At 37.5% G+C, this 24,988-nt stretch overlaps 1 protein-coding gene across 2 annotated transcripts in view; it reads left to right on the forward strand.

Moving 5' to 3' along the window:
• Positions 1–24,988, forward strand: part of LOC131321037 (dammarenediol II synthase-like) — a 132,703-nt gene that overhangs the window by 84,211 nt on the left and 23,504 nt on the right. Inside the window, exons 2-20 of one of the 2 annotated variants that reach the window (XM_058352050.1) lie at positions 14,507–14,578; positions 15,139–15,397; positions 15,536–15,724; positions 16,798–16,887; positions 16,983–17,180; positions 17,263–17,347; positions 17,474–17,640; positions 17,731–17,919; positions 17,984–18,097; positions 18,225–18,344; positions 18,458–18,580; positions 18,671–18,769; positions 18,874–18,933; positions 19,116–19,162; positions 19,248–19,391; positions 19,491–19,668; positions 19,785–19,865; positions 20,051–20,134; positions 20,250–20,528. In XM_058352050.1, the coding sequence (XP_058208033.1) occupies positions 15,188–15,397; positions 15,536–15,724; positions 16,798–16,887; positions 16,983–17,180; positions 17,263–17,347; positions 17,474–17,640; positions 17,731–17,919; positions 17,984–18,097; positions 18,225–18,344; positions 18,458–18,580; positions 18,671–18,769; positions 18,874–18,933; positions 19,116–19,162; positions 19,248–19,391; positions 19,491–19,668; positions 19,785–19,865; positions 20,051–20,134; positions 20,250–20,363 (2,292 nt within the window). In that variant the 5' untranslated portion in view covers positions 14,507–14,578; positions 15,139–15,187 and the 3' untranslated portion in view covers positions 20,364–20,528. Of the gene's footprint in view, positions 1–14,506; positions 15,398–15,535; positions 15,725–16,797; positions 16,888–16,982; positions 17,181–17,262; positions 17,348–17,473; positions 17,641–17,730; positions 17,920–17,983; positions 18,098–18,224; positions 18,345–18,457; positions 18,581–18,670; positions 18,770–18,873; positions 18,934–19,115; positions 19,163–19,247; positions 19,392–19,490; positions 19,669–19,784; positions 19,866–20,050; positions 20,135–20,249; positions 20,529–24,988 lie in introns of those variants that run through there. The other variant, XM_058352053.1, reaches the window with a different exon arrangement.

Genomic DNA, 24,988 nt, shown 5'->3' on the forward strand with positions numbered 1-24,988 from the left:
TTCTAGAATTATCTAATATAATCTAATCAAATCCAATAATATCTAAATCAAATCTTACATAATCTAAGAAAATCCAACTATATCTAATAATATCTAATCAAATCTTAGGGAATCTAACAAAATCCAAGTGTATCTATATCAAATCTTTGTGAATCCAATAAAATCCACAAAATCTAGGGAATTTAATCCGATTCTTTCCGGATTATTCTTTTCGCCTTGTAGTGACTAGTGTCTTATTCCAGTACCCCGATGTTGTTTAAAAGGTTATGGCGATATCTGTAAAGTCTTATAAGAATTGACAGTTACATCGAAAAATACTCTACTTTTATGAATCTTAAGTCACAAATTAATATATTCTCTAAATCTTAACGGTAAGTGACCCGTTAAATGTTAGTTCAGTTGAAGGGTGTCGAGGAGGTATTATGTTCGGGGAAAGAGAGATAGAGAGTTAAGAAAATCAGTGTGATTGCTCGGCCTTTGTTCTTAAAGAAGTATTCAAAATTTATCATAATTTAGGATATTTATTCCGAGAATGACTAGGGCGACAAAATTGCAAGAAAATTTTTGAAGGTTTAAATTGGGTTAACACATCATCCCCCACTTTAAGAAATTTGGTCCTCCAAACTTGACTATAATCTTTAAAACTGATTTCTTTCTTTCTTTCTTTCTTTAAAAAAAAAAAACTGATCAGCCCATACAAAATTTCAAAGGTATATGATATATTATGACCTTTAATAGAGTATTACTACTAAATCATGAGATCCTTACTAGCTTCATAACCTTAAAAAAAATCGAAGCCAATAGTTTTCCTACTCTAAGGCCATCCACAGTGGTATAATCAAAAGCAAATTATTTTTAAAGTTAACAATGTTGGTGTAAAAAATGGCTCACAATGGTATAATCAAACTTAGCAACATTCTTAGAAATAATCAAATTTTGGGCTTTGGATAATCAAAACTAGCAACCTTTTTCAATAATCAAAATTTGTGGATCTCACACCATATAAGTTAATTGGTTCCAAAATTGTATACACGCATGTTTCGAATGGTATTTTATTCTTCGCCTGCTCTATATCTCATTTTCTTTACCCACAAACTGTTTCTCTTTCTTTTCCTCAAAAAGTGAAGCTCATATCTTTCGTTCATCTACAATTCAACTAATTGTCGCCGGATTAAGGTATTTCACTTTTTTTTTCCATTTCCATTTTATTCTTTTTTCATTCCTCTCCTTGTGATTGAGTACATGAAGAACCTTGCATTCTTTTCCAAATTCAAGAACACATCAGAATTTTTTTTTTTTTTTGAGTACATATTTTTTTTTGCCAAATTCATAATATGAGGAATAGAAGTCACCAATTTTCCCCAAAATTAAGGAAGGTACGTAAACGATATATTTTTGCCCGAAAAAAAAAACGTAATGGGAGGAAGTGATCAATGGTGGAAAACATAAGGAGAGAGTGAAATTGTAATAGACCTCTTATTTTGGTTATAGACTAGAAGTAACCATTGTGGACCTCAACATTGTTAAGCTTAACAACCTCTTAAATGGATAATCAAAAGTTGATGTGTCAACTTTTGGTTATCCATTTTTTATTATACCACTGTGGATGGCCTAAGGGCTGTAGTGGCTAGTAATCTCCTCCGCCTAACAGAAATTACCAATTCCATGCCAATGTACCCAATATAATAATTCTCCATATGTACCTCTTGAATTTTCTATTTTGATGCTTAACTTCCCCCAGACCAATCAACCTTAAATAATACCAGCGTCTCAAAATTCCCAAAATTTGAAAAAAAATTGACTAAATAAAATTGTTCCATCCGCCAATAACTCTATCTTAAACCTCAAAATAACGACAGTGACCATAACATAAGTAGGTCTTGCCACCACAATATGTCAAAATTTCATAACTTGTGGACTTGAATTCATTGTTGATCGTCATATTTCCTTTGCACATGTACATGCACCAAACTTTGCCATCAAAGGAATTACTTTGCACCAGCCCCAGTCCAACAATAGACATGAAGAATACTCCTATTTCTTTTTCCTTCGGGACTAAACTCCCTTTGACTAAAAATGGACCCCAAAGAGAATTTTAACTTGTATGCATATATCAATTTGAATTCCCACCTGGAACTATATAACCACATTTTACCAATGCCATTTACTTCTGTAGTTGTCACATGGAGCAAACCTTTCATTTCTTTCATCCACATGTGCACCCATGCACCACCATAATGCCACTTATAGAAGAATTTCTCCTCATTTTTTTTTGCAAGACACACTACTCCTCACTGTTTCCTTTTGGCATAAATAGAGCCATAGAGGCACGATAAATATTCCGCACCATGGTCCACCCAAAGAAGTATAGCTTTTACATTATCTTGCTACACATTAACTTCCTCCTATTGTACAACTCTCCATCTAAAAGTCTTGTACTAAGTTTTGTTATCCGTCAATTCACACCACACCTCTAATAATCAACTAACAATTTACAAGCAAAACCATAACGAAGTAGAATTACTTCATTTTAAAACTCGGGGTTTCACACTACAATACCTTCCTGTCTAGCAGAATAATACCAATAGTAATCAATTTCAGTTTCCTCAGCCCTTATATCTCAAGTTTCTTAGTAACGACATCTAAATAATCTTGATATGCTGAATGTTAATAACCCAAAATTTCAACACCTCAAAAATAAATAATCTTTTTCATTGAGTTCCTCATTAGTGCTTCTCATCTAGAATTACAATAGTTGTGACGAGTAACCCCAAGACCCTTTGTTCCTCGATTTACTTGATCATGCAAATGCCTATTGAATACAAGGAATCAAATGTCCATATGTAAAGATAATGTTCTTGAGCACTCTACAACTTTACCTCTTATAATGTTTCATGAATCAAGATTAGAATTCTCATAGTCTTAGTGCTCCTCTACGAAACACGCGCCTCTAAATATTTTGATTCCCCTTAGTTCCTCCATCGCAATTCGTAAAATACAATGTTCCTAAGCAAAACAAATTCCCTAAACATTGGAAGTTGACCTCTCTAAAACATATTCTTACAAATCCATGGAAAATCATTGACCAATACATGAAACTGTTATCCTACTATTATTTAGGCGACTCTAACTCAAAACTCACATAACTTTTTTATATTCAGACTCCAAGTGTAAGGGATCCTCCAATGACACCCCTCAATCACACCAACAGTACTCTCACATTTTCGACCCCTACTTTCTTATGTATATTTTCTTGGCCCCGTATAGCACCTTTATACTATACCATAGCCTACAACACTTCCAAAACAATAATTTCTTATTATGCCTTAAAATATAGTAATTCTTCAACCCAAATGCCTAGTCCATAAATAGCACAATACAGTCCTCAATTTCCAATAGCAAAAACGACACCTATAAACACCCATAATAAAATAGTTCCATGTCTAATTTCTTCTTTCTGCAACTTCAAAGCCCAAGAATTTAATGCATCAAGGGTCACTAAAAAAAAAAATCAATAACCTCAAAGATATCGTCTTCGTGCTAGCCCCAATTAAATAATCAGTATTAAAATTTTCTTATTAAACATCAACACATACCCAAAAGAAATCTCCAACACATATACCCTATATCATAAAACCCAACCACTACAAAATAACTCAAACTGCTCATACACCCCATATTGGTAAAAACTCAATGGGCATACCACTTTATCAAGCCATCCATCTAAAATATCTAAAACCCACATGTTCCATCAACCCTTTTTTTCCCATATAGTGGTCACTAGTTATTCTCATCTCCTATACATTAAATACCCTGACCACCCATAATAACAAACCTACTAAGGCAAACTTCATTATCATGTTGTACCCATTTTCTAACAACCTACATATCTACAAAGCCTCAAAAATTAATGTCTAGCACAAACTCCTTTCCTTTTCTATTTTTTTTTCCAAATACCAGATGAACACCAATACTATACCAACTACGAAACCCCAATTTATGCAATACCTCCAAAATTGAATGTCTCCATACCAGCAAATAGTTCTCCAAACAATCTCCACCACGTTAACCCTCTAAATTTCCGATTGCGCCCTTTTTCACCAATTATCTTACTACCTACATTCTAAATTATAGGAAAGAACTAACAAAATAGGCAGCACAAATAAATGAAATGGGTACCAGCTTCACCCAAATAATATGGTATTCTAAACTACCCCTTTTTTTTTTTTGGAAAAAATGACCAGTAACTAACCTCCGCATTATTAATACATTATTCCTATTTGTAACCAGGTTAGTAACCCTACTATAGAAATATGATCCGTAGGTTCCACAAATTTCCAAGTCCAACCGTTCGTAAAATTCATAGGTCAATTTTGTAGTCTGTTTCAATCGTCCGCTAGAGTCATGAGGTTTGTCTCTATTCGACTCATTCTAGCTATTGAGAATAATATAAGAGAATAACGCTAGGATATTTTTGGAAGGGACACCAGACGTTTGATCAAAGTTTGAAATAGGAGAAACAAATAGAACTATGCCGCCGTGTTGCTAGAGATATAGAGTGTTTCATCAAGATCAGTCAGGAAATCATTGAAACTTAGATGTGGGGGACTAATCTAGATATAGCTCTTGAAATTGCGCCGGCCGAACGCATTTTCAAAATAACATCCAAGATCAGCCGCCCGATGATGATTCAAGTGTGACTTGTACAATGATTAAAGTGAAGGAATTCAATCGAAGAGTCGTGATGAGGACAGATGACATAACAATTGACTAAAAGTGTTAGGATCGACACACACACGATTTACGAGTATAAACAGTAAAGAATCAACACAGAGATATACATGGTTCCCCAAAACCGGGTACGTCCACAGGAGCGAGAGCGGCTGCTGTTCTTTATTATCACAGTATGAATTAGGGTTTGCAACATAGAGTATTTATATTGACTCTATTCTAACCCTAAACTGGTATTTGGTCTGTATCCCAAAAATACCCCTATACGAACCATACCGTATAACGCCCCCTGCACCCCCCAATAACATATGAGCCATAGTTCTAACAATCTCCACCTTGGCGAATTCACTCTCGCCCCTTCAGAAGATAATCATCACTATCCAGTAAGTTGGGGGGATGTCTCCCTTTTCCTAGCATCGGGAGACATTAACCAAGTCCAAGCAATGCTTGAACTTGTCTGCAGTAACCGTCTTTGTCAACATATCAGCTGCATTCTCAAAAGTGTGCACCTTTTCCAGTATCAAATCTCCTGCATCAATCAACTCTCTCACCTTGTGAAACCTCACGTCGATATGCTTGGTTCGAGTATGATACACCTGATGCTTTGCCAAATAAATGGCACTCTGACTGTCACAATGCAACTGAACTCCACCTTGATCTATGCCAAGCTCCTTAACAAACCCTTTCAACCACAATGCTTCCTTAGCTGCCTCAGTGATGCAGGGAGGCGTGTCGAAATAGAAGGACGCGCAACAAGGACAATCACGAATAAGTTTGAACTAGAGATACTCTCTCTACGAACAAACAATTAAGAGAAAACTTCTCAAATTTTCATTAATAATTCATAAAACAACTCCCTCAACCTGAAGGCTTACAACTTATTATATAGGAAAAAACCCTAATCCTAATTGATTCGTCCGAAAAGGAAGCAGAATCAATTAATTAACAAATATTACCAAAAGCAAAATTTCTACTTTAACTAGGATATCAAATACTAGAAAGAAATATAAGGTTGCCAAAACAAGAGGCAACTAAAACGGAATTTCCTAACAAAATAATAAACTCAAAATAATGCGTAATTAATTTATATTATTCATATTTCTGTTCTGCATCATTCTCCACGTCTTGAAGAAACTCGTCTTCGAGTTTATACAGTTGAATACGCCGAAACCTATCTGCATCAAGCTTGTTCTTCAAATTAATTTTTTCGACCCCAAACTGTGGAGATGAGTCTTGAAAAATAAAAGCAAAATTGTTTGTCACAACTTGTTCTAAGTACGCAATCCAACAATTCTTCTTTGAAGTACCTTCAATAAAATTCCAAAACGGATCAACAAATTTATTACGCCAGTCAACTTCACCATCTTCAAGCTCGGTAACAACTTCTTTTTGTATTATTTTCGGATTTTCTTTTTTTGAAATTTTCTTCACTGGTTTTTCATCAAAAACTGGTGGCTTATTCCAATCCACTACTGGATCTGAAATAATATTTGATGTGAATGGCCACTCGATGGTAGCTTCATCCACTTTTGTCCTCCCCTTCGACTGATGGTTACCAGCCAAAGGTTTGGTGATAGAAATATCATCCGACACCTCCTCCTCTTTCGGAAACCGAGGTTGAACCGGACAATGGCGAGGTGGGTTCCCCCCAACAGCCATGGCAGCCATCTGATTGGTTAGGATGCCAATCACATCCATCACACGCTACTCAAGTTGTTGGAACCTCTCCTCCATTCGTGCTTCTCGTGCAGCTTTACTTCGATTATACACATCTTCAGCAACAGCATAACGACCATAACGAACTCCTTGTCGCGCCATGATCCGGAATCGAGCGCAGGCTTTGATACCAACTGATGTAGGGAGGCGTGTCGAAATAGAAGGACGCGCAACAAGGACAATCACGAATAAGTTTGAACTAGAGATACTCTCTCGAAGAACAAACAATTAAGAGAAAACTTCTCAAATTTTCATTAATAATTCATAAAACAACTCCCTCAACCTGAAGGCTTACAACTTATTATATAGGAAAAAACCCTAATCCTAATTGATTCGTCCGAAAAGGAAGCAGAATCAATTAATTAACAAAAATTACCAAAAGCAAAATTTCTACTTTAACTAGGATATCAAATACTAGAAAGAAATATAAGGTTGCCAAAACAAGAGGCAACTAAAACGGAATTTCCTAACAAAATAATAAACTCAAAATAATGCGTAATTAATTTATATTATTCATTTTTCTGTTCTGCATCACTCAATCACCGCCATATACTCAGACTCAGTAGTGGATAAAGCCACCAGAGGTTGTACCATGGATCTCCAACAAATAGGCCCACCCACAAGTGTAAACACATAACCAGTTGTAGACCTTCTGTCATCCAAACCCCCAGCATAATCCGCATCCACATACCCAACAATTGAAATCTGACCCCGTTGCCTACCAAACATAATCCCGCGATCTGAAGTACCTTTCAAGTATCTGAACATCCACTTGACTGCCTTCCAATGCTCTCTGCCTGGTTTGGCCATGTACTTACTGACGGTGCTAACTGCATGTGCCAAATCGGGCCTCGTACAAACCATTGCATACATTAAGCAATCCACTGCACTTGCATAAGGCACCCTTGACATATCCTCAATTTCTTCATCTGACACCGGACACTGAGCTGAAGATAATCTGAAATGACTTGCCAATGGAGTGCTGACCGGTTTGGCATTATTCATACTAAACCTCTCCAACACTTTCACCACATAATTCTTTTGAGATAACCACAACTTACCAGCTGACCTATCTCTGCGAATTTCCATCCCAAGTATCTTCCTAGCCGCTCCTAAATCCTTCATGTCAAACTCTTTACCCAATAAAGACTTCAACCTATTTACCTCAACCATACTCTTCGCAGCAATCAGCATATCATCCACATAAAGAAGCAAGAAAATATAGGAACCATCATCAAGACTCTTAACATAAACGCAACAATCATACTCACAGCGTGTGTACCCAATCCGTATCATGAAAGAGTCAAACCTCTTGTACCATTGTCTTGGAGACTGTTTCAGCCCATAAAGGGACTTCTTCAACTTACAAACAAGATGCTCAGTCTCTGGCTGCTTGAACCCCTCAGGCTGTTCCATGTATATGACTTCCTCCAAATCACCATGGAGGAATGCCGTTTTCACATCCATCTGCTCTAACTCCAGATCATAGCTAGCCACCAATGCCAAGATAATCCTGATTGACGTATGCCTCACCACTGGAGAAAAGACCTCATCAAAATCAATCCCCTTCCTCTGTGAATACCCCTTTGCCACTAACCGAGCCTTGAACTTTTCCCTCTCCTTTTCTGTTGCTGCCTCTTTTCGCTTGTATACCCACTTACAACCCACTGGCTTCTTTTCCTTAGGCAGTTCTTTCAACTCCCAAGTCTTATTCTTATGCAAAGACTCCATTTCCTCTACCATGGCTTCCATCCATTGGTCCCTTTCAGAACTCGTAATAGCATCCTGAAAAGTAGATGGATCCCCACTAGTAGTAGTCAATGCATAAGAAACCAAGTCATCAAACCCATACCTCACTGGTGGCTTGATAGTGCGCTTGGTTCTCCCAGCGGCCAAGCTTTGCTGCTGCTGTTGATCAAGCTGTTCATCTAGCTGAGTATCACCTATATCAAAACTCTCCAGCTCAATCTGTACGCCCTGTTGTTTGCTGTTCACTTCCTCTGACTCAGAATTTTGAACCCTCTGATGTGCCTTGATCATAGAGTCCTCATCAAATACCACATCCCTACTGATCACCACCTTCTTTGTCTCTGAATCCCAAAGCTTGTACCCTTTGACCCCTTTCTCATAACCAAGAAAGATACACTGTCTAGACTTCACATCAAGCTTTGACCTCTCATCACTGGGAACATGAACATAGGCCGGACACCCAAAAATTCTCAACCCTGAGTAGTCAACCTCTTTCTCTGTCCACATTTCCTCAGCTGCCTTCCCATCCAAAGCAGCACTCGGTGACCTGTTTATAACAAAGCATGCCATACTCACTGCTTCTGCCCAAAAAACCTTCGGAAGTCCCGCATTCAATCTTAAACACCGTGCCCTTTCTGCAATGGTCCTGTTCATTCTTTCTGCCACCCCATTCTGCTGTGGTGTCTTTCGAACTGTAAAGTGTCGCTGAATCCCATGTTCCTCACAAAACTTCAGAAAAGGCCCATTCTTGAATTCTTTCCCATTATCTGTCCTGAGACACTTAATCTTTTTCCCTATCTGGTTTTCCACTTCAGCTTTCCACACTCTGAACTTAGCAAAGACTTCAGACTTGTGCTTCATGAAGTACACCCAAACTTTCCTTGAAAAATCATCAATAAAGGTCAAGAAATACAGAGATCCTCCTTTCGAAGCTACCCTCACTGGCCCCCAAACATCTGAATGAACGTAGTCAAGAATTCCCTTCGTTCTGTGAGTTGCATTCATAAACTGCACCTTACACTGTTTTCCCAGAACACAAAACTTGCAGAAATCCAATTTACACGATTTAACCCCTTTCAGCAGATTCCTCTTATGTAGCTCTAACATCCCACGCTCTCCCATATGTCCCAGCCGCATATGCCAAAGCATAGTATCATCAGTATCGTCTGTTGTAGTGGCAGCAGCTCCACCTACAACTGTACTCCCTACCAACTTGTAAATATTACCAGGAACTTTACAAGCCTTCATCATCACCATAGCACCCTTTGTTACCTTCATGACTCCACTCTCTGTTTTATACCCACAGCCATTGGAGTCTAAAGTTCCCAACGAAATTAAATTCTTTCTCAATTTTGGAATATGTCTAACATCCCCCAAAGTTCTCACAACACCATCATACATTCTGATTTTAATTGTGCCTATTCCTATGACTTTACACGATGCATCGTTACCCATAAGAACATTGCCATAATCCACTGACCTATATGTGTTGAACCATTCCTTAATAGGAGATATGTGAAAAGAACATGCTGAATCCATAATCCATGAATCTGCCATGTGATCTGAACTTGCTGAGACCGAAAGCATATCACCATCATCTGACTCGTGCTCCACAACGTTTGCAGAAGTTGATCCATCTTTCCTCTCCCCTGTCTTTCCCTTCTTCTTCCAGTCAGTTCCCTTACTCTTCTGCGGACAGTCTTTCCTCATGTGCCCCGGTTCATGACACCTATAACACTTGAACTCAAACGTGCCCTCGGACCTGTTCTTTGACTGAGACCTCCCACGCCCCGAAACTGATTTACCCCTCTCATTCTTCCTGCCACGATCCCCGTACCCTTTAACCATCAGACCTTCACACTGCAGCGATTCTGTTTGTTGCTTGCGTTGATTATACGCCAGAAGGGCTGCAGTGACTTCCTCCAGTTCTAGGGTTTCTTTCCCCCAAAGTAAGGTTGTAACTAGGGTTTCGAGAGAAATCGGTAGTGAACACAGTAACATCAGCGCTTGGTCTTCCTCCTCAAACTTTACGTCAATCCGTTGCAGGTCGCTCACAACCTGATTGAACGTGTTGATATGCTGAATCAGATCAGCACCCTCGGCCATCTTCAACCCAAACAGTTTCTGCTTTAGAAACAGTTTGTTCGTCAACGATTTTGACATATACCTGCCCTCCAGTTTAGTCCAAACCCCAGCCGGCGATTCATCACCCAACACGTGATACATAACTTCGTCTGCAAGACACAGACGAATCGTACTCACCGCCTTCATCTGGAGTTCTTCCCAATCGTCGTTAGACATGGCTTCTGGCTTCGCCTTTAATCCCTTGTACAAGCCCTGCTACACCAACAGATCCTTTACCCGCTGTTGCCACAATCCGAAATTTGAAGTTCCATCGAACTTCATCACATCGAACTTCGAAACAGACGAACTCGATGACATCATTGTTCTGTGTGATCTAAAACAGCCTGTAGCTCTGATACCACTTGTTAGGATCGACACACACACACACACACGATTTACGAGTATAAACAGTAAAGAATCAACACAGAAATATACGTGGTTCCCCAAAACCGGGTACGTCCACGGGAGCGAGAGCGGCTGCTGTTCTTTATTATCACAGTATGAATTAGGGTTTACAACATAGAGTATTTACATTGACTCTATTCTAACCCTAAACTGGTATTTGGTCTGTATCCCAAAAATACCCCTATACGAACCATACCGTATAACGCCCCCTGCACCCCCCAATAACATATGAGCCATAGTTCTAACAAAAAGAATTACCTAACTTCACCACGGAAACGACTTAATATTAGAAATATTAAGCATCTCTAGACATAACCGATATACACCTTCGCATTTACTGCTCTGACTATCTCCTCTTCTATTCATTTACTATGAATAAATCAGAGAATGCAATATAACTTTATTTTGGGTTTTGCCATTATACTTTTCTTTTTCTCACTTCCTTTTAACTATACTTGTATTTTAAATCTAAGCAATTAAGTCAGTCCAATCCAGTCTACTACCACCCAGGCACACTTTGAGTTTAGGGCATCAATTCTCTGTGTGTTCCTACAGCTCTGAGTTTTTATAGAAAAATGTTTTACAACCTGGGCTTTGATACCAACTCTGTCACGACCCAAATCCGATGGGTAGAAATTCGTGACATGGCCAGTGATTTAAAAATCACCCCAGGCCTGGATATCAAACAACAAAAATATTATCATTATTTTTTTTTATTCAAAACTTCCAGGATCGTAGATTAAGAATAAAATATTATATTCAAAGCTGTCTAGCGTGCTCACCGATTACAACTTTAAAATTACATAATTGTGGCTCGCACACAGAGCGGCGCTCACTAATACGTTATTTTCTTATTTAGCCATGACAACTGATATCTTTCATTCGCACTGATAGACCTTCTTTAACCCCAATTTCCTGAAAAAGTTTTATGAAACACAAAAGCAATCTAGTAAGTTACGATATACTAAGGCCACATATAAACATGGTATTAAGTAGGATAAAAAAAAACTTAGCATAATAATACATCAGCTTGCAAAATCATAAGAGATAGAACAATCATATTCCAATTGCAATCACCTCAAGTGAGACAAAGAGAGATATATCAATCATCATCATAATCATCATATTATCATCTTAACCATCATAGTTTCACCTTGACCATCATCTCGGGCGGTAATCCGGTAGCCCGAGGAGCGACCCCAGCAAAACAATGGAATTGATATCAATCCAATGGATACTAGGCCGTATCCTTTCCACAATCCATAGGCGCCAATTCAAACACACCTCATTAGAGCTCTTCGCCCAGATGTTACACCAATACCCATTAAACTTCTTTTTAAGAAAATCAATCCCATGTCTTTATAAAAATCTTTTTCTTTTCACAATTATTATACTTATATATATAACTTATTTTTATTCAACATAAGATTTAATAAAATAATCACAAAACAAGATTTAGAAAAACAATATGTACCCAGAGTATATTCGTAACCCACCTCGTTTGAGAAGCACAATTACCATGTGAAAATCTACATATTTATTCCGGAACGTCTTGTTTTAAATTTATTTTTCCTTCTCCTCCTTCCTTGATCTCTCTCTCTCTCTCTCTCTCTCTCTCTCTCTCTCTCTCTCTCTCTCTCTCTCTCTCTCTCTCTCTCTCTCTCTCTCTCTCTCTCTCTCTCTCTCTCTCTCTCTCTCTCTCTCTCTCTCCTTCCTTCCTTCCTTTCCATTAACTAAGTGCCATGTGTGTAGGTGTGGTGTGTGGTGTGTGGAGGGGAAGGGAGGGGAGGCCTATTTATACTAATGGAAGAAGATTCTAGATCAAATCTAGAAAATCAAATCAAATCATGATCATAATCTTATGTAATCTAATAATATCTAACAAAATCTATATAATATCTAATAAAATCCAATATTATCTAACAAAATCTAGAGCAAATCTTATATAATCTTATAATATCCAAAAAAATCTAACCATATCTAACATTATCTTTCACAAAATCTAACCATATGTTCTAGAATTATCTAATATAATCTAATCAAATCCAATAATATTTAAATCAAATCTTACATAATTTAAGAAAATCCAACTATATCTAATAATATCTAATCAAATCTTAGGGAATCTAATAAAATCCAAGTGTATCTATATCAAATCTTTGTGAATCCAATAAAATCCACAAAATCTAGGGAATTTAATCTAATTCTTTCCAGATTATTCTTTTCGCCTTGTAGTGACTAGTGTCTTATTCCTGTACCCCAATGTTGTTTAAAAGGTTATGGCGATATCTGTAAAGTCTTATAAAAATTGACAGTTACATCGAAAAATACTCTACTTTTATAAATCTTAAGTCACAAATTAATATATTCTCTAAATCTTAACGGTAAGTGACCCGTTAAATGTTAATTCAGTTGAAGGGTGTCGGGGAGGTGTTATGTTCAGGGAAAGAGAGATAGAGAGTTAAGAAAATCAGTGTGATTGCTCGGCCTTTGTTCTTAAAGAAGTATTCAAAATTTATCATAAGTTAGGATATTTATTCCGAGAATGACTAGGGCGACAAAATTGCAAGAAAATTTTTGAAGGTTTAAATTGGGTTATCACATGTTAGCATAATGTTCATAATAAGAAAATGTTAACTCTAATCTATATAAGTTATTAGAACATTTTAAAAGTAATTTTATAATACAACAAATATGAGTAAGAATAAAAACAGTATTTTAGAGTATCAAAGACTCAAATACCTTTAATAAAATTATTGGCTAGTTTTTTTTTATAACTATATATAGTGATAATACATACCTTTTTTTGTAAATATAGATCATGATAATTTTTTTAGAAAACAAATGTTTGACATAAAAATAGTAACGTGAGTAATACCGAAAATGTTAACAAAGGATTTGTACCCTATAGTAAAGACATGTAGATTAATAAGTTAAGAAAATTATTAATTTACTTGTTTAAGAAAATTACGGTGCATATAATAAATGTCAGGGCGTCGGCCCAATCATAATACACTACGTGTTTTACATACTCGCACATTATTAATTGATATACTTGTTACTTCATTGAAATGTATTATGTTATGAGTTGAGTTTTATTGATGAGTTATGATGAACATGCTAGATTCGACTTAGGCTCATGGGATGGTTTCGAGTAGTGAACACATAGACATGGATAAGTAAAGGATAAAATGGTAAAATTGATTTACGATGTTGGGTGCCCGTAAAGGACCCTAGTACTTTAAAATACCTTTAGATGAGTTAGAGAACGGTAAAAGACGCCAAATACAGTATTTTGGAAAACCGTAAAGGATCCCTGAATATGGTACAATACCCAATGTGTGGATTAGGAGTATGGTAAAGCACCCAGTGTATAGAGTTGGGAGACGGTAAAAGGGATCTCGGTATTAAGATGATGCGACCTCTAATGCTTGAGATGTCATGGTGAGCTATTCTCCTATAATGGTTGTGGACGAATCCGTATTGATCAATACATAATTTAGTTGTATTCGCTTCGAACCTCATTGCAGGACAAATAAGAGAAGAGTTATTCCATGGGACGGTCAAAATTTTAGTGGATGTTAGAGGAAGGGTGTCTTGTGGAGAAGAATCCAGAATTCACTGGAGTTAATGAATAGTAAAAAAAGAATGATGTGTAATTCTTTTGTAGTACTTTTATATTGATGACTGTTTAACTATAAAGTAAGGGGTTAGTAGGGTAGAGATTATCTACTGAGTGTCGTCACTCACGTTACTACGTTACCATGGCATTTCACACCAGGTATAGAAGATAGAGCTGAAGGATCATATCAACTTGAAGACAACTTGGCCTCCAGAAGAATCAATCGTATCAGTAGTAGCTCTATTTAATTTCTCTCAGTTAATTTCAAAGTATTGTAATTAAATTAAGCTTCTGTTGTTATTTAAAGAAAATGTCCTTTATTTAAGAAATTATTTTGGAAAATCTTTTAATAACTACGTATCCGAAAATCAGGATGTTATGCACAGGCAATCTTAATTCTTTTTTCTAATTATTACTTTGTCTACTGCTTTGGTCAATTATTACCGCATTTTTACTACCTTCTCTGGGCTTGCAAAAATGGCTAGCATTTCTGTGAAAAAACAAACACGTTTGTCCAAATAGTATTATGTCCGAAAATATCACCCAAAGGCCAAGCTGCAAGCACAAAGAAGCCCCCCAGAAAACAAAGAAGCTACAAAAAAATGCCGAAAGCTAAAAAATAACCTGGAAAAAAGCTTTCCAAAATAGTGTTACTCCTATTTATGGCTTATAGATTTTAGGTTTTTTAAAATAAAAAAAAAACTTTTTCGGAATTTCAATTTTCGAATGCATCAAATAGAAGAACCTATACAAAAATGGTGTATTTCTAAAGTGTGAGCTTATGAATGCAGAGATATAACAAAGCATCTGTGTAGTTACTAAGAAAACACTTGTTAGAAAATGTGGAAGCTAAAGATTGCTGAAGGCAAGGGACCATATTTGTTTAGCACCAACAACTATGTTGGTAGACAAATTTGGGAATTCGACCCTGATGTAGGGACGCCAAAAGAGCGCGAAGCAGTTGAACAAGCTCGACAGGAGTACAAGGACAACTCTAAAAAAGACCGAACCCGAGCCCCACCTTGTGCCGATCTTCTAATGCGGATGCAGGTAACTACAAACTCCAACTTGTATCTGATTTTTTTTTGTCAATATAAGTTATGTTTGTTTGTCCCCGTAAAAAAGAGACAGAAAAAAACCGCTTTTTGGCCTGATCAACCATAAAAAGTAGTGCAATTTTGTTTACAGCTGAAAAAGGAAAACAAGAATATCGATTTGAGTATTGCACAAGTGAGATTGGGGGAGACAGAAGAAGTGAAGTATGAAGCCGTGACAACTGCTTTGAGGAAAGCTATTCGATTAAATCGTGCAATCCAGTCAAGTGATGGCCACTGGCCAGCTGAAAATGCCGGTCCCATGTTTTTCACACCTCCCCTAGTAAGCCCCCCCTTCCCTCTCTCTCTCCACGCGAGCGCGCACACACACACACACACATATATGTATATATACATGTAAAGTACATCAACAATTGTAGCGGACTGCATAGTGGTAGCAAGCATATAAAATACAACAGTTGTACATTGACTAAGGAGCAAAAGTGGTAGTGGACTGCATGGTGGTAGCGGTGTAGTAGTAGCGGGAGTATCAAATGATACATAGTTAATCGGATGTAGGTGGTCGTAATTTTTTTAAATTATTTTTTGGCGCTGGAGCATCTAAAGCGGTTGTTTAGCGGGCAAAAGATTAGATACAAAGCAATACGTAGTGGGCACCGGGCGATATGGGTGGGCATTTAGGGTAGCACAGGTATAGCGGTACCGGAGGTCCAAAAAATCGCTACGTAGTGATGGGTTTTAACTTTTATGTTATGTGTGCTTTTGTCCGATGGGAAGTGAAATCATGTGGCCATTTGGCAATTTACATCCACTCTCCATTCTTCTTCTGGTATTCTTGCGCGTTTTTCTTGAATTTTTGTTAGATTTACTTTACATTTTGGGTTATTCATTCGTCTCGACGAGAGTAGTTTAAAAGGTAAAAAAATTATGAATTACTGAGGACGAAAAAAATATCAAACGGCTGGTATTTTTGCTTTTAGTGTCATTTTATATATAAATAAATAAATTCAACTACGGTCTATATTTTTATACTTTTCTGATTTCTCTCGTCGAAATAAATGATTAATTTCAAAAATTAAGACAAAAGGTAAAAAATACTGAAAAAAAATTCGGATAAAAAATTTAGGGAGAACTTGTCTTTACTCCCCATTATTGATTGATACCATTTCCAGTCAAAAAACACCACCTCACCCCCCAAGCGTAAGCATGTGAAATAGTTGTGGAAGGGGCTGTAGGAATTAGTCCAAGGTACGTGCAAGCTAACCCTGGATACCCTGCATTGGTAACTAAATATCCTTAGTTGAGTATACTAATCAGATAGTTTTTTCTCCTTTGATTTCAAGCCATCTGAGTGTTCCTATTGAACCAATTACGAGTGTTACAATTTTTTTGCAGATAATCATCCTATATATTAGTGGAGCAATCAATACAATTCTAACAGCAGAACACAAAAAGGAGTTGATTCGCTATATTTATCTTCATCAGGTAAGTTCTAGTCCAATTCCCATGAATCTTTGGCATAGAAAATCCAAACTAGTCCAATGTGTATCTAAGCTATTGGCGCAATGTTTGCTATGTAGAACGATGATGGAGGATGGGGATTCTATATAGAAGGCCACAGCACCATGATCGGGTCGGCACTTAGCTATGTTGCCTTGCGATTGCTAGGAGAAGGGCCCTATGATGGAGAAATGGGGGCAATGACCAAAGGCCGGGAGTGGATTCTTGACAATGGTGGTGCAACTGGAATTCCTTCTTGGGGAAAGGTCTATCTTTCGGTATGATGGAACTTTCTTTCAAACTTCAAGGAAAATTTGTGGAAATAAAATTGATGGATTGTTTTGAATCTCTCCTTTTCAGGTGCTAGGTGTGTATGAATGGGCAGGCAGCAATCCTTTGCCTCCAGAGTTCTGGCTTTTTCCTTCATTTTTCCCTTATCATCCAGGTAGTGAAAAGTTGGTTTACTTACTCTATGTTGAGAGAATCAAATTCATGAGAGTTACGATTTTCTATAGTGTGTCTTTGTACTATTATGTAGCCCGGTCTGATCAACATCTATTTCTTTAATTAGCGAAAATGTGGTGCTATTGTCGCACGGCTTACATGCCCATGTCGTATTTGTATGCGAAGAAATACCATGGGCCGATCACTGATCTAGTCAAGGCATTGAGACAAGAAATTCACACCAAGCCATATGAGGAAATCTGCTGGAACAAAGCGCGACATAACTGTTGTAAGGTTGGTAAAATCTATTGTTGATCCTTTCTGTCTTACGATTCATGTATAAGTTAGGAAATTACAATTCCGATATGTTTATCGCTAATGCAGGAGGATCTCTACTACCCTCATTCCATTGTACAAGACTTACTTTGGGATGGTCTTCATTACTTGACCGAGCCAATTATAACCCGTTGGCCCTTCAACAAGATTAGAGAGAGAGCCATGCAAAAAGTGATTAAGTACATGCGTTATGGAGCAGAGAGCAGTAGATACATTTCCATAGGATGTGTAGAAAAGGTAATTAAGTCACCTAAACTAGAGAACTTGATTGTAAATCCTGTTGAAGTTGTTTCTGTTGCAGAGTTTGCACATGATGTGTTGCTGGGCAGAGGACCCAAATGGTGATGAGTTCAAGTACCATCTAGCTAGAGTTCCGGATTACTTGTGGCTGGCCGAAGATGGAATGAAAATGCAGGTTAGTTTTTTTTATGACAATCTCAATTTTGGTTTCGTCATTCTTCTTTTAGAGATTGTCGCTTATAATGTAAGCTCGATGTTCCATTCAGGCTCAATTGTCAGTTAATTTGGTTGTTTCATTGCAGAGTTTTGGTAGTCAGCTATGGGATTGTACTTTTGCAACTCAGGCAATTATTGCCAGCAATATGGTTGACGAATACGGTGACTCACTAAAGAAAGCACATTTTTTCATCAAAGAATCACAGGTTTCTTTCCTATCCAATGATATGCATGTCTGTGTATATACACAAACACAATTACATAAGTATGGTTAAGTTTAGTGAAATTTCATTTAGCTGTTTATACTGTTAAATTGAAGGTCAAAGAAAATCCAGCTGGGGATTTCAAGAGAATGTATCGGCACTTTACTAAAGGATCATGGACTTTCTCTGATCAAGACCATGGTTGGGGGGTTTCGGATTGCACAGCAGAATCGCTTAAGGTAATCTACATTTGTATTCATCAGCACATATTTGGAGCAATTAAGAAATTCATTGTTCGCCGTAACCAAATTTTTTTCTTTTGCATGCAGTGTCTACTCTTACTTTCTCAAATGCCTTCTGAAATTGCTGGAGAAAAAGCTGATGTCGAGCGATTGCACGATGCTGTGAATGGGTTGCTTTACTTACAGGTTCTACATTGATCATATTATTCATTGCTATTTATAAACTTACTTCACAACTAGGTAATTCATAACTTAACTAACTGAATTATCTAACTTCTCTCTCCACTTAGAGCCCTGAAAGTGGTGGGTTTGCAGTATGGGAGCCCCCAATTCCACAACCATATTTACAGGTAATTTTTGGGCTCTACAAAGAGTTATTGTCGCACAAACCTCCTTTTACGCTCGTTCTTACTAAAGAAGTTCTAAAACAAACCATGTCTTTTCTTTCTTTGTTCGCTTTTAAATAGTGACACACCAATGAAACAATGCGATGGTTTGTCAAATCCTTTTTACAACTTTTTAAACTTCTCAGGATTTGAATCCTTCGGAAATATTTGCTGACATTGTGGTCGAGAAAGAGTAAGTACTTAAACCTTTATTATCTTCGTCATATAGTTTATAAACAATGGCTGGTCCATATAACTTACAATATGATCCTTCTTAGGCATGTTGACTGCACTGCTTCGATAATCCATGCTCTTGTGGCATTCAACCGCTTGCACCCAGGCCATAGAGAGAAAGAAATAGAAACCTCAGTGGCGAAAGGAATTCGTTTTCTAGAAGAGAAACAATGGCCTGATGGTTCTTGGTGAGTTTTAACTGCTTTCTTTTGGACTCATTTGTGCAAATAGAGGTACTTTGGGAACAAAAAGGAAAACGACTCAAATGTGTACAACCCTGTTGGCAGGTACGGATACTGGGGAATTTGTTTCATCTACGGCACATTTTTTGCTCTTGGGGGGTTGGCTTCGGTAGGAAAGACATACAACAACAGTGAAGCAGTCCGTAGAGCTGTTGGATTTTTTCTTTCAACACAAAACGAAGAAGGGGGTTGGGGTGAAAGCCTTGAATCATACCCATCTATGGTAACTCCAACACCTAGGTTAATTATGGATCTGATGATATCCTTGGCGACCAAAGATATGGTGCACAATTCTTGATAAAATTTTCTTGCTCATGTTTAGCGTTTTATGTGATACAGAAGTATCAACCGTTGGAAGGGAATCGAACGAATCTGGTACAAACATCATGGGCTATGCTGGCACTTCTTTATGGTGGACAAGTTAGTGATCTTAACATCCGAAGTTGTAAATTGCTAGCTTATTCGATCACATTTCATAAGAAAATAAGTTATAGAATGGAGTACTGCAAGTATTTAATTTGCGTCTTCTTTATTAATGTCATCATATATATATATATATATATATATATATATATATATATATATATATATATATATATATCCAGGCTCAAAGAGATGCGACACCGCTACATAAAGCAGCAAGGATTTTAATAAATGCGCAAATGGTCGATGGTGATTTCCCTCAGCAGGTAATTTTCATGCCAAGATAGTTTTTGAAACAATACCAAATTAAGTTTGTGTTGTACAAAAATTCTTATCTCATCTTCTATTCTCTTTGTTTGTTTTTGTTCACCCATAAAACAGGAAATTACCGGTTGTGTCATGAAGAACTGCATGTTACATTATGGACAATACAGGAACATATTCCCAACGTGGGCGCTCGGAGAATATCGAAAATGTGTTTGGCCATCTTCCTAGAAAGTATAAACTCAGGCTTGAAGACCGAGGTTCCACAAATGAAAGCACAATTCATCTTTTATGTAACAACAATAAGCCATCAAACAGGAGAATTATTATTTCCTCTTTTATGTTGACAAGAAGATACTATTGATGAACAAGAATGCATGGGGTACCTTACTAACACTCATTGCAGCAAGATCGCTTTATTTCCGTATAAAAAATAATTAATAAAATAGAATAATTACTACTATCTAAAAGATAACGGTAAGTACTCCGAGTATTGTCCTCAGGGATTACGAAGGCTAAGTTGCGATTGCTTCAATTGATTTCTAAATTAATTCGGAAAGAGATTTGATTGTTTGATTTCTAAAATTATGAAAACTAAATTATAATAAAGCAATTAAAAAGTAGAGAGAGTTTATGAGAGAAAAGATCAAGGATTTCGAATCCACTCGACCCGTTGTAACAATATTTATTTATGTGATGATAAAGGTTAATTACTCGAATCAATCCGAATATCGTTAGGATTTGCGGGTCCACACAATATCGCCTAAATATACTTATGAATCACCGAATAGCATGGGGTACGATCCGTCTCTATGGCACGGATCGTCTAATAGCACGGTGCGTCTTAGGGAGCATAACTCATCTTACTCAATTATCACAAACAATTAAGAACCGTTGTATGAACGTACATATAAATCTAGAAAATCATGCACAAGATTTGATAAAGAGAATTAATACCGCAAATAAATCCTCAAGTCATACAACTACGATTCGAATAAGAAAAATACTAAATCAAAACAAAAACATCGTTATTCAGAATTCAAACTTTATCTACACCCTAGAAAAAGAATTTAGCCGGCCATCAGAAAGTTGTTCTTCGCAGCCTGATTCCTTCTGTTCCCAGCCGTTTGCCCGGTCTCTCCTCTGCTATGCGTGGCTCTCCTTTTATATATTCATGTTACTGTAGCCGACTTAAGAAAAACCCGCGGTATCGTATGTGTAAAGCTGTGGGCCATGCCCATTGCCGGGAATGACTTGGGCCTCCTCTCACTTGGTCCAACTATCAGACAAAATAGAAAGCGGGAAATGACAAGCCGGTCCCATTTTTTAGGAGGGATTCCATATCAACCCTTTTTTGTCAATACTATCCTGTCAAGATCTTTTTTAAAGATATTTTTACTATTTTATCCTTGTTACTTTTTACACTTGAAGAATTCACACCTTTCTGAAGAATTCACACCTCCGAAAATTCACATCCCCAGAATTTACACCCCAAGAATTTACATCACTCAGAATTCACATCCCCGAGAATTCACACCCCTTAAGATTTCACACCTCAGAGAATTCACACCCCAAGAATTCACACCACCAAAAATTCACATCCCTGAGAATTCACACCTCTTTGCAAAATTCACACCCCTGTACAAGAATTCACACTCCTTGAATTTACATCCCTTTGCAGAATTTATTATTTTGCAAGAATTTACACATCTTTTCAGAATTTATACCCTCAGAATTTGCACCCTTTTGCACTATTCACACCCCTAGACTTTACATCTTTGAAAAAAGACACAATTCGCACCGAATTGAAGAATTCACACATTCGAAAAAGCTAATTCACGCCCAAATAAAGAATTCACGTCTTCAAAAAAAATGAAGTAATTCACATCTCATCTACACTTTTCACATTCCCAAATTAGGATTCACACCCAAATTCTACTTTACTTTCAGTGGCTAATAGAAGACAAACGCAAAAGAAAACAAAATAGTGTAATTATAGAATTCCATTGATACATACGTTTAAACACATATGACGATCGAATCAATTCGATTGAATTTTAGAATTAAGATAAAAAAAAAAACTTACATGATTGATTGATTCAATTAAAAATCCTCTCTGTTTACACCACCAATTCCGTCTGTCTTTGTGGCCGTGAATTTTCTTGGGTGTGTGAATTCAGCCCTGGTACACCTCTGACGGGTGTGAATTCTCCGGGGTGCAAGTAGCTACTCTCCAATTCTAAGTGAGAAGAAAAAAAAGCCATTGCATTGAATTAATTAACTCTCCAATTTCATTGATCTGATGAAGGATGTTAGAGAGAGAAAATATTCTTCTTCACAAGGAAAAATAAGACGAACTGATGAAGCTTCTGGTCACAGGTTTGGATTTGTGCAGCCAAGGTGAAACGTTTAGATCTTGATTTGTGCGATCAAGGGGTGCGGCCAAGGGGTGAATGGTTATGATTTCCCCAAACCTTTTGTTTCCTCCGTCGCCGACTTCTTCATCCCAACGTATAGCTCATCAATTTCTCCGTCGTCGACTTCTTCGGTGTCGTCAGCGATCTCCGCAGCGACGGCATCAACACCAATCTCTCTGCCGCCGGTGACGCCCTTTGCGACTGAGAGATGTAAGTGAGTGAACTTCGTAAGTGGTTTCTCAGAGCTCCGAGTCGGAGAGGGAGAGGCCGAGTTGGGAAGCGAAGAGATTTGGGAGGAGTTCATCGCCAGATGATTGGGGATGAAGACGAGCAGGGTATTTTAAACAGATTACATAAAACAGGGTTTAGAGGGGTATAGTTAGACACGGACGGGGCCTGGACAGGTAGAGAGGTACAAACTTGGGCCAGCTTGGAAGAAGCCCAATAGAAAGTCTTTAGGCCCACCAAGAACATGAATCACTTGTATTGTTTTACTGTCACAAGACCACGCGCACAATAGGAGCATTTTTAAGGCCTATTAAAATGTTACAACCTCACAACACCTACAATACACAAATTAAGCGTTAAACTCCGGGTAAGAATATAAATGGACTTAACAAAGACAAATTAGGGGGCGCGTATATAAACATTTGCGTGTCTATCACAACACGAAATTGGGGATTTATAAGTCAAGTGTACAATTTTATGAGTGGTTCGTGGTTCGTGCCCTTCCTCGCGACAAGTTTTTTCTACTTCCAGTTCACCCGAAAAAAGTCACCAAAAAACAAAATACTATGTGCTTCTAGAGCTAATTTACCGAAATTGGCATCACAAGGAAAAAAAATTGAGAGCTGAGTGAATGTTTAATATGTTAGAAAATCTACGTTTACCTTTTGTGATGAACCAATAAATTTAAAATACATTAAAATCAGAACTCAAAATTTTTCTGTTGGGGGTGGCGCGTCCTCCTGTCCTCCTATCTCCTCGCCCCGGGCGCCTCCTCCTTCCCCCTTCCTCTCTTCTCTCCTCTCTCCCCCTCTTCTTTTTTCTTCTCTTCCCTTTTCCCTAGCCTTTCTGCTGCTTTCTTCTCACCGTCGTCCTCTTTGTCGTCCTCTATGTTTTGTTGTCCGCCGGTTACCACTCTTGGTGTAACTGGTTGGCTTAACAGCAAGGTGCGGTCTGAGTTTTGCTTTTTTAGGTGTTTTGGGCTTTGGCCCTTAGGTGTTTTTGGATTTTGTCCCAACAAGCGTTTTTTTTTTTTCATCAAACCTTTGGTTGGATTTTCCTCCCCTCTCCCCCCAACTTGATGTATCATTTATCAAGTTTTCCTTAATAAAATTGTTGTCGATAAAAAAAAAAAAAACTAAAAATCGATGGAATTAAAATAATGATCAAGGCAAGTGTTGCACTCTGCACTTAAAGACAGATTCATCCATCCCTGCTATGGTGTTTATTGTTACATGGGCGTCTACCTCCACAGAAGTAGCACTACATTTGATGGGTGTGTCACCAAATTTGTGTGTTGTAGTACTCTTTCAGATAATAAATCTCTGACTCAACAAAAGTATTGGAAAATCAACCTTTTTGAATTGATTAAGACTTTGATTGTTTGGACGTAAAATTTTTTCCAATAAAATGTTTTACCTATTTTTCGGTATTTGGTTGTGTAAAAAATGATGAAAATATTTTACATGTAAAACATTTTCCATTAATTGGATGAAAATGACTTACCCTTAAATTTCCGTAAGTTATTTTTCGAAATGAACCCGCTACCTTCTACTGCAATTTTCACTGCTCAGTTTCCTCGATCGTCCATCCTGATCCACGTTCAACTCCAATATTCTCAGATCTCTCCACCGTTTAAGCCCTACACTATTTTGTCGATTTCTGAAAATATTTTTCAAGTGCCAACCAAATACCGAAAAATAAAAGTTTGAAGTTTGTATTTTGAAAAAATATTTTACATGTAAAATATTTTACATCGAAACAAATGGAGCCTAGGATTGAATGAGACATGATATTTATAGACCAACCGATTATTATTCTGTATAGTCACCAAAGAGGAAGGGACACATTTGTTCATAAAGGAAGCGCCCGTTTACAGTCAACATGTGTCTGAAAGAAGCACCAAAAATACTTCTAGTCAACGAGCTCAAGAAACAAAACAAAACAAAACTTTCTTTTCAAAAACCAACGAAAAAACGCAGCCAAAGTAGTTGTGACTTTTGATTCCCCATTTACCATTAAAATCCACTTCAAATCAATGATTGGTGAAGACCGCTTTTTTAGAACTCATGTTCACAAGTATATAGACTTGTTTATTGAAGATCCTCTTATGCGTTGGTGGTTTTTGCGTGTTGGAGCTTACTCTACCCTGCCGTCTGGGTGATTCCGTATGGACTGGTCCTTTAAAAGTTGATATCACGTGAGAGAATTCGA

This window comes from Rhododendron vialii, chromosome 3a (assembly GCF_030253575.1).
Source record: "Rhododendron vialii isolate Sample 1 chromosome 3a, ASM3025357v1".
Lineage (NCBI taxonomy): Eukaryota > Viridiplantae > Streptophyta > Magnoliopsida > Ericales > Ericaceae > Rhododendron > Rhododendron vialii.